General features: G+C 40.4%; 1 protein-coding gene across 1 annotated transcript; it reads right to left on the bottom strand.

The window, feature by feature from the left end:
• Positions 1 to 347: 347 nt before the first annotated feature.
• On the bottom strand, positions 348 to 3918 carry noxo1b (NADPH oxidase organizer 1b). Its single transcript, XM_020082959.2, has 8 exons — positions 3477 to 3918; positions 3302 to 3382; positions 3131 to 3203; positions 2664 to 2847; positions 2340 to 2548; positions 2124 to 2240; positions 1665 to 1782; positions 348 to 1447 (listed from the first exon to the last, which is right to left on the bottom strand). Exons 1-8 carry the CDS (start codon positions 3549 to 3551, stop codon positions 790 to 792), a joined length of 1515 nt encoding a protein of 504 aa, XP_019938518.1. The 5' UTR covers positions 3552 to 3918; the 3' UTR covers positions 348 to 789.
• Positions 3919 to 10605: the final 6687 nt, after the last annotated feature.

The following is a 10605-nucleotide window of genomic DNA, read 5'->3' as shown; positions in this document are numbered from 1 at the left end:
CCCCCCATGGATTCTACATTCATAAAATACTCTTGAATACATTTTAATGCAATTTAGATTTTATCAACCTATTTAGTGTCAGACATACATGTTGTGAGGCTGAACTGTGAACTCTTACAGACTGTGATGCAGAACATACCGTACAGCTTCTTCACCACACCCAACACATTTGGAAGTTGATTAAAAAAACTTCACTTGTCAAACTCCTCACAGATGCAGTTTACAAGGCTGCTCTGCAGAAGGTCCTCAAGTCCATCAGCAGGGAATTAGGATGAGCGAGTAATTATGAGCAGCATACAAACTTTTATTGTTTAGTTATTGTTAGGGATGATACAGTACATCAGAGAGAGGGTGTATGATATAGTTTATTTTTTATTGTTGATAAAGACAAAAAAAGGAAACAATATAATGTGTAAATATGTAATCTCTTCAACTCCATCACATTGATTGATCTTTTTTTTAAAGATAGAAAAAATATTTTTCAACTACTGTTTAACAATGTCAAATACATTTTTTTACTTGTTCCTTACAGTGCTTCACTGAAGCTACATTATTCAAATGCTTAAGTTAAATATTCCCAACATGCTCTATTTGATCATTCTGTTTTTAGATAAAATAACAGGGATCTAAAATATAGGTGCAAACAGTGCTGCACATCTGACTGACAGACCCATGGAGAGGTGTGTGGGGCTGAAAAGGGAAAGTATTTTACATTAATACATTTTAAAATCAAAAATGTTTCAATAAACAGGAGATAGATAGATATATCAGTATTTGTTTTGTAAACTGTCAGCGACAGCAGCTTTGATTGGCCTGTGGCTGAATTCTGAGCTGGTTCTGGGAGGCCAGGGCTGCTTTGCGGGTCATGGTGGTGCAGCGGGTTAGGATCTCTTCAGTCTTGGGTCTGGGCGGGACCCTCGGACCTCCCTCGCTGTCGTTGGAACCAATCGATCCAGAGCCCTCAGAGCTAATGCTGAAGCTGCGGCCATCTGACAGGCTGAGCTCAGGGCTACTGTGCCCACTGTCCTCTCTGTTAGGCTGCTGTGAGGCTGCAATGTGGCTAGTGGAGCTGTCCGAGAGGCTGGATCCGCTGCTCGAGGAGAAGTCGGAGAGGCTGGAGTCGGTGCTGGCGTTGCTCATGTTGCGCATGCGCCCGTCTGAGGTCAAGGCGTCCCTCTCTGTCTGTGACTGTGACAAGGTCTCAGAGAGGACATCCAGAGATTGGGCCTTGTGGAACCGCCCATGTGCAGGGGTCTCACCTCTGTACTGACGTGCAGAAACCCATTCTGGGTCGGTGCTGGGTGAATAAGAGGCCTGAGGCTCACTGCTGGTTGCCAGGCTTAGAGTGGAGCTGTGCAGCTTTCTCTGCAGGTTGAAAAGGCCTCTACGTGGGTTGTTGTATGGCTTCAGGTACATGGAGGGGATGTAACCTGCCTTGCCATTGAATCTGGACAGAGGATTGTAAGGAAAAGAGAATTAATTATGAACCCTAAACCATAATGTAATGGTCTGTGGACTAAACAACAACTTCATTGTTGTGGGAATTAATTGATTGCATTGTACGTCAGCTGTATAGAAAATAAAAAGACATTGAGATGTTTTGTCAACTTTTTTCAATGTGTCCTAGTGAATTGTTGCAATGACAGACAAAATCGTAGGGATACCTGATGAGCCACCAGCCATTGTCAGACTTCCTCAGCACCTCCACCACAGAGCCAATGGGCACAGACACCTCATCATCCTTCTTAGTGGAGTAATTCTTCACCGCACAATACAGGGAACCTAAAAGTCACAAATTGTAGTTTTAAAAAAAAACCTGCCACAGTCTTTATTGAATGAGGACAAACACACAAATTGTCTTTAGAAAAGACAGAGCATAGATGTTTGATGGAGGAGAAGAAAAACAAGATACTTTCAATGGTTAAAAAGTTCTCCTTACTGTCGGCTCTTTGTAACAAGATCTCATGGGGATATGTCAAGTACTTAAAGTGTTAATTTCTCAAATGCTGAGAAGCAGTTGCGTGACATACTTCTAAATGTATGTAGAGTATGTTATGTATAAGTAGTAGTTAAGTATGTCACCCTGCCTCCAGCCATAGAGAGTTACACAGTCAATATCTCACCTCCCAGCTGGAATCTGGCATTGTCAACATCATCATCATCCTCCGCTTCCCAAAGGTCCAGATAGGGAGCAGGAAACCAAGCCAGGCGCTTCTCCTCATTTTCCACCAGCCACCAGCCTGAAGAGAGACAGGTAGAAGCTCACAGTTCAGACAAGAATGTTTGATACCGGATAATAAGATGCCTTAATAAAATGGATTTTCAGTTCAATCACTCACCTGCAGGGTCTCTGATCAGTACATCCAGCTTCTCATCCACAGCGACCTTGAATGGTTTATTCTTGGTGTCCTTTGTCTCGTAGGCGGCCACACAGCGGTACGTTTGGGTGACTAGCGGGTGGGTGATACTGTCTGCATGCTGGCGAGTGGCATCACCTCCTCCACTACCGGATCCGTCAGGCAGATCATCAGACAGCAGGATCATGACACTGTGTGAGAGAGGGGGCACCTTCAGTCACTTCAGAACAATCTATTATGTGATAATCAGGAGATCCTGGAATGCAGTTAAACTGAATATGAAACCTGCACTGCAGCACAAGCTACCTGCTCTTGGTGAATTCAGGCTGCAGGTCATGGTCTTTGGGCATGAAGAACTGGATGACCTCTGAGCTCTGAGTCACAGTTTGGTCACACTTGAGCAGTTTGTCACAGTAACTCTCCAAAAACGTCATGCGCTGGATAGATCGCCTGGAACCTTTCTGCTGCAGGCTGCTCCTCCTGGCCTTTGCTGGAGAAAGGAAAAAAAAGGTTTAAAATAAATGCATTTGCTGTGAGAGAGATGAACTTCCCAACTGTATATTTTCAAAGCATTCTCTTTTTAATAACTAAATATTTTTTTTAAGACTTCTAAATCTTTGCATACTTTTTCTCACAGCAAAAATAAAGACACATCACATCAGGATGCTATAAGGCCAAATCATGGCAGATTAAGAGTCTTAAGGTGATGAGGGAGATGATTGGGCCTCAGCAGATACTTGTAATAAATTAATTTTTAAAACTAATAACCTTACCTCGAAATTTGGGGATCACTCTGTCGTTTTTCCGAAAAGGGTTCATGTGAGGGAATCTCTTTTTCAGCTGCCTCTGTGGAAAAAAAGGTAAAATACATATTCATATAATACTAATACTAATATTATATACTACAATACATTAACTACTTTTGACTTGTTGATTTTTCTTACATGAAATGTCTTGAAATCCTGGAAAGATCTGTAGATTATCACCTCAGCCTCATCAGACCACAGCACAGATATCATGAACATCTGTGGAGTTCCAAAAAAAAAGATTTGTATCAAATTGTAACAGATTCATTATGAAATTATCAGCTGAAATAAAATAAATTATTATTTAACTCACCTTGAGTTTTGGTGTGTCCCTGTGGACGGCTCCGATGATGCGGGCACTGAATACAAAGCGCTGATCCCCAGTCATCGTGTGAGTGTTCTGGTCTCAGCTTGCAGGATGAAGAGGTTTTTTTACTAGACCACTGATCTCCTGTCAACCTGCAGCCTCCTGCGGTTAATATATGCTTCACAGAGAGGGGGCGGGGCTGGAGGAGGCGGTCGTAAGACACCTGATGCCTGCAGCATCCAAAGAGGTGTGTCCTACACAAGCATCTGTACTGTGAGTGTGGGAGGTTTTATTGCACACACACAGTGTTCATCACAGATTGCAGGGGGGAATGCAGTAAATCTGGAAAAAGTCCCAGATGAATAGCCTACGGTAGAAACATGTGCAAACCAAAAAAGATTGTGTGTTAATGCCTGTGGCACTGTTTATATAACATATATGTATGTCCTCATTGCTGGAAAGAACAGTGTGCATCAGCTACTCAGATGCTGCTGACTAGCTGGTCTCTGCTTTTGTTATGTCTGAGCTGGTTCCGGCTGGAAAAGCTGGTTAAGTAGATCTTCAATGTTTTTTTAGCAGGGCAGTGGTGCTGTAATCTATCTTTACCTCAGTGCATACCTTCATGTGAAGCTGCGGGGTTATTGTGACTGCTATCGAGGTGCATCACCGAAAACTGGCGGTTGGGGACAGAAGCTCTGAATATTTTCTCAGCCAAGTATCCTTCAGATAGAAACCTTCCTGGAACCCTCATGTATGTCAATTGGAATAATTTGACATATAGCCTATGTTTTCCCACTTTACAGATACTTGATATACTTTCTCTAAGGCTGAACAGTCCCCACCGCAACAATAATTTTTTTATCAATTATAATAAAATCTCAGATTTCAAGGTAATAATGCAATATAAGGAACAATTTGAGATTCTCAGGAAATACATCAAGCAAGGCTAAAGGACACAAAATCCACCCCCCAGCCCCTCTGAGAATGTGTCAACATAGAAAACAGTTTTGGTGACAGACTTTTCAGGCTTTTCACGTATATCTTGAATGGAATAGAGAGGTGTATGATGTTTTCTGGCTTGTTGTCCTTTATGAAACTTTCAGTTTCCCCCTTGAAGGATTAATATAGTTTCTTAAATCGTATAATTTTGTAGTGGAGCATATCATATCTTATTGTATTGCTTCATAGCATATCGTATTGTATCACGGCTTATTATTTACTTGCAGCATTCACGCACATTTTCTATATATTGCCATCAGCCACCCAATATATTGTGACAGTGCACATGGACTGCGTGTGTGTGAGCGGCTGAGGAGTTGAGATCCAGGCATGCAGGTGAATTGCCACGAGCCACTAACCACGCCCACTTACAAAAAGACTGGGGAATAACCACCAAGGACGGGAAAAGGATAATACACAGAGGGAAAGGTGGGGGTGAGTGGAACGTCATTAATTCCACAGCAACCAGTAATTACATTCCAATTAGCTTATGGTTTCTCTTACTCTTGGCAAATTACTGAATAAGTTCCCAGAATGTTAGATTTAATTAACATGGTAGAAGTATAATAAAGGTAAATGTGTAAAGGTTTGATTTGATGTACCAGTCTAACAATATCACAATATCAGCTGCTCCTTCCTGGTATGTGATGCCTCCATAATTCCCATAACCAAAACTGTATTGCACGTGCGGTCACTTGACACTTGTCATCTGGCGGCAATATCCCTTATCAGCAACTGGTGTGGAGAGCTGTGTGTGTGTTCATGTGTGTATGTGACTAAATAAAGGTGTGCATGTTGTGGGAGCGAGCAGGTGTGTCTTCAAAGTGAGGACTGCATGAGAGGGCCAGAGTCAGAGGGGGTTATCCCAGCCACTCATCAGATGGATGTGGATGCAGAGTCCTCGTCTGAAGTGATGCCAAGATATTATACACACAAACACACACAGTGTTATGATGTAAAAGGTCACTGTCCAGTTTTGTTTATGTCCTGAGAAGATGTCAGCACCTGAGTCTGAAGCCACGTGAGGTTTTCCCCATTTTCAGAATTTTTGTCCATCTGAGAGGCACGTGTGCAGGTGCATGAGATCTGCCTCACTGTCTGTAGGAGCAAAACACTGAAAGTCTTTCATGGACTCAGTCACACAATTACTAGCTCACACAAATGACTTCATATAAAGATGGACAACACAGCTCCACTTCATCCATTTGTTAAAAAATGATGCCAAAATATTTTGCATTTATGTGCCACCATTTTTAAACTAATTATTATTATCAGTCAATAGGGGGAAATCAGTCAAAGGGAGAAAGACCCTAATGTGTTATCTATGGCTCAGATTGCAGGGCAGGGAGGGGTTCGATACACACAGCCACTGCAGAGAGGTGGGGGGAGGAGTAAAGACGAATCAGTGACAACATCAATGCACAACCAGAACCAGTGTGGTATCAGTCGACCCAGTCACCCTTCTTTCACAAGTAATCAGGTGGAAATCAGTACCGCTCCTGTGTCTACTGTTGCGAAACAATATTAAATATTGTAAACCTTTAAAAGGAAAGGTTTTCACCATGGGTGTTGCTTGCATTACATCAATGGAACCTGTTTCTAAACCAGTCCACACCTATCTTTAACATCACTTTCTGGAACATGTGACTCTTAATTTTCCTTTAACTCACCAGTACATCTCAAAGGATGCTCTATATGCTCTGAATGCTGTGATCCACTGCGCTCCTCGAGGGTTATTTTTAGAGCCTCCGGATGATTCAGGGGACTCAAATGTTACAATAATCAAATATATATTTCTGGCCCGTTCAGTCGCCCATACTCTCTAATTTGTTGGCACTGAATACAATTCAAACATTGGCTAAAGTTGCAGCGGCACCAGCAGGAGGAAGCCCACACGCATGTTTCGGCCCTGAAGGCTGCGCAGCGGCTGTGAATCTGTCTGAGCAGAGACAATTGTTTTTCACTTCGTTATCTGCTCCATATATTCCGGTAACAATTCCTCCTGCGTTTCAACCCTGTGATTTGGTTGCAATGGCACAGAGACTCAAGTTTCACACTCACATACATGATAATTGTCAGGTCTTTCAAGTTTCCTCTCTGCTGAGAGTGAACAGCATAGCTGAACTGTTCCATAGGCGAGTAATTACTGTACACTCTGTGCAGATATATATGCTATGAGCATCCTGTTCATAGGATCCAAGGTCCTCATAATCACCTCTTTGAGTCGGCATTGATTAAGTAGGGCAGGTACAGGACGTACCGGCAGAATCAAATAACCCCCCTAATGCAATGTGTTCCATCACATCGTTCAGCAGGCGTCTATTTCACTGACACAGATGATGAATCCTCTGACAGCCACATTCATCACAGCGTTGTTACGTCTCATTTAAATAAAGAGAGAATGCTGTCTGAAAACTGTGTGTTTCTATCATGAGATCGAGCTTGTGTGAGAAATATAATCAGTGTGATTTCTTTCTAATATTGTTTCCCTTATTGTGGTTTTTCATCTTTTTAACTTATTATTAATTGACTATAACACAATTAGGTTCAGTGTGATCTTGGAAAGATTACATTTCTCACTATATGATGGAACTGAACATATGATCCATTATTGAAGTGAACTATGGAATGAATTCATGAATGATTACAATAGATATTTTGGTTCCTTATTATATTTAGAGTTTCTTTTAGTCGTTCAAGTTTTTTGTTCTAAATCATGATGTCATCCATTTGAATAATGCATTTTACTCATTTGTTTTTCATTTATCTTCACAAGTAAGGATACTGAATTTCTTTTCTTTTCTTACTTTTGATATTTGAGTGTTCACATATGTATCCTTTCTAATTTGGATCTATTTTGATGTACTTTAAAGAGGATTCCTCGCTTTAGCTAGATTGTGATTGCAGTCTGGGGTTTCCTCAGACAAATGATTTCATGTTTTCCAGCTTGGAGAACTTAACTGGGCATGGGGGTGAGATGTTTCCCTGGTGGCGTGTGCCTCTGTTGACTCACATCAGGGTCTCACAGTTGTTGGGACTCTTCTGGTGCAGCAGCTTATTTTAAGCTGTCTGTGGATGCGGCTCACTGGGCACATGTAGTTGATTAACTGATGTTTAAAGACATGTTTAACCCAATGCGGACACATAGGAAATGGTTCCAGCAACTGTTGCAGTTTGTTATTGGTCTTCTTGAGATAGAGCGATGGATACATATGTATTCATGTTGTGGCTTTTGTCATAACTTTCATCTGCAGTTTGTACGTGCACAGTCCTCAGGGCATTGCCACAGATGACTCATGGAGATGATTTATAGACTCATAGATTTTTATGAGGATCAGCTCAGAATTGATCCATGCAAAGGATCTATTTGTATGGGATTAACTGACAGAGCCTGTCTGTGGAACAGAAAAAGCACCAGGATTTTTCGCATAGCCCCACACAGCCTGGCTCACAATCACCTCTTTGTTTAGGCAGCTTTGAAACCATCAATTGAAAAGTCACTTAGCAGAATAGGTGTGGCTACTGTACCTGTCATTTGCCTCTACCTGCCACGGCACATACGGGAATATGAATGTCACCATGATGGAAAATTCACAGTTTAAAATAAGAATGTTTACCTGACTGGAAATGAAAGCAAAAATATCTATTTCCTTTTATTTAATTTGGAAGTGTTTGTATTCCTTTATCAGAGCAAATCAAACTTGGGTTTTCAGATTACGAGGAACTGAGAGTGGTGGATCAAGAAAAAACAAACTAAACACCAGCCAAACACATGAGAATGTGACATAAAGCACAGTTTACAGTCACTTACCAAAACCGCCTTATTCTCCAGGAGGCACGGTAAAAGAAATGTGCAGACATTTTAATGGATTTTAATAACTTGTTTGTTAGTAGTAGAACATTTAAAACCTCTGGAAGATGCTAGAGTAGTCAGGGAAGAACCTTTTATATTTTGGAGTGGATCCAGATTTTTTTTTTTACTTTCATGTACATTTAGGAAACTGATTTTTGTAAGTGTGTAAAATGTGGTTAAAAATGTGACTAAATAAATACATTAGACTAGTCCTCAGTAGGCTGCAAACCACATATGTTTCCCTGACCCATACATTCTTCCACTAAGTTTCATGGTGATAGTTTTTGAATTACAAACAAACCAACAAATAAAAATGGACTTCATAAAAATGAATACCAAAACAGAACCAGCTTTTAGTTTAAAAAACATGGATGATATTAGATTAGATGTTAGTGAGACACAACTGGGATTCCTTGTATTTAATACATACTTTATAAACTGTTACTCACTGCCATAAAGATAGATTTGTTTTTCCCAGTGAGCTTTTCCTCATTGAAAACGTGACCAAAGGTTTATCCAGTCATCATAATCATGCACAGAAGGAGGCGGAGTTGTTGGATAAGAGCTTCTGTGAAGTTGCTGTGAGTAATTTTTATCACAAGAGGACGGAGGCCGTGGTTAACAAAGCACGTAGTATCTTTAGCCAATGTCGGGAAATTGCTGGCGTGGTCAGTAAATACACAAACACAGACATGTGCAACTTATTTGCTTTCCTTACTGGTACTCCCTTTGAGGATCGTGAGTCACAATGCCAAATATGCTCGTGTGATGCAAGGTTCCCAGGGACGTCATATACATTGTTTTATTTTTTTTATTTTGTGAACTTGTTGTGGAATGCTATCTTCTGCTCTAAGAGTCTGATTGTGCATACACTTTTTTGCCAAACATCTTCCTTGAGTGGTTTAATCTCTAATCTAATCCAATCTAATCTATTATTTATTTATTTCAAACAGCCATGTCCTAAAATGTCTGTAAATTTAACAGCTGTCATTCAGAAGTCTGGTAACCTGTTAAAAAGATGTGGAGATATTTTAGAAAATAAACAAGAAAATCTGACGTCCTGCTGATGTCACAGGGAGAGTTTGGGGTCAGTTTAAATGTTAGAATACTGAATGTGATAACTTGTCAATGCACATATAGTTTACAGCCTGGCTTCTTATTCTCATTTGCAGTAACAGGGTTTAAAGAATGTATTGTTTGTTGTCATAAGCTCTATTTTACTGAAGAGCTTTTGGATTTTGTTAGACACTTTTAGATTATTGGCATGTTTCTTGTGTTTGGATTTGAGTGGTGTTTGGTTGTTTTTCCCTGAGTTTAGCATTTTCCTGTGTTTTTTTAAATTTTTATAATTATGCTCATTTATTTCCTGCCTTTGTCCTGTTTCCCCGCTCTCGTGAATGTCTGCACCTTCTCCGAATGTGATTCACCGGTGTTCAGTTTTCACTGCCTTCTTATAAGTCTCTGTGCTTTCCTTTGTCTTGATCAGTTCGTCTTGTTTCCTTATTATTTTGTTTCGCTTGTCTCTATCGCACGTGATTTTCAGCCTTTTCCTGTTCCCTTGTGTTTCTTTTCAGGTTGAGTTTTTGTTTTTGTTGGACCATCCTTTGCTTTTGTACCTTTTGTTTAACTTATATTGATTTTGCCAGTAGTAAAGGCCGTTTCTTGTTATTTACCTTCACCTGACTCCTGCGTTGTCCTCCTGCTTTCCTGATAGTTATTCAACCTTTTCCTTCTTTATTTTAAAAGCACAGTGAAACAGACAGATAAGTAGATGGGCGCCTTTAGAGCTAAGTCTGACGCCCCGTTTCGCCATATTAAAGAAACTGGAAATGGATGTGCTTGTTTATTCTGCTGAGCTCCGAAGTGTAATTGGTTCTTCCTTGTGTCAAGACCCACACCTCCAAAATATTTCATTGAAGTGGGTTCTGTTGGTTTTGAGTTATCCTGCTAAAAGTGAGACAGACAAAAAAACAGCAATGAAAAACGTTAGTGGTCGTGTTAAATGTTTTAAAGGTTCAATATATTTAGAAAAATGTGGCAACGCTGGTAACTTTGCAAAAATTCCCCTGCAAAACTCCAGTAGTTAAGGCTATTAACCATTGACTGATTATTGACTGAGTGATTGTCTGTCTGCATATCATAAAAACTATTGTTGCATTTCAGAAATGATAAGACACGCCTTTTTCTCATCAATGTATTTCTGACAAGGAAGCATCAGCATCCTTCCTTGAAGGAAGACCATGGAAAAAATTGTCTGTTTAAAAAACAAGGATATTTTCATGT

This window comes from Paralichthys olivaceus, chromosome 21, assembly GCF_024713975.1.
Source record: "Paralichthys olivaceus isolate ysfri-2021 chromosome 21, ASM2471397v2, whole genome shotgun sequence".
Lineage (NCBI taxonomy): Eukaryota > Metazoa > Chordata > Actinopteri > Pleuronectiformes > Paralichthyidae > Paralichthys > Paralichthys olivaceus.
The sequence above is the reverse complement of the archived record's forward strand: the minus strand, read 5'-3'. Positions and strand labels throughout refer to the sequence as shown.

Excerpts from the sequence above, each read along its gene's own strand:
- noxo1b (XM_020082959.2), bottom strand. The coding sequence starts at position 3,551 with ATGACTGGGGATCAGCGCTTTGTATTCAGTGCCCGCATCATCGGAGCC. Across the intron at positions 2,549-2,663 it reads CCTGAATTCACCAAGAGCAG|TGTCATGATCCTGCTGTCTG; the intron begins GTAGCTTGTGCT and ends TCTCTCACACAG. Across the intron at positions 2,241-2,339 it reads ACTGATCAGAGACCCTGCAG|GCTGGTGGCTGGTGGAAAAT; the intron begins GTGAGTGATTGA and ends GTCTCTCTTCAG.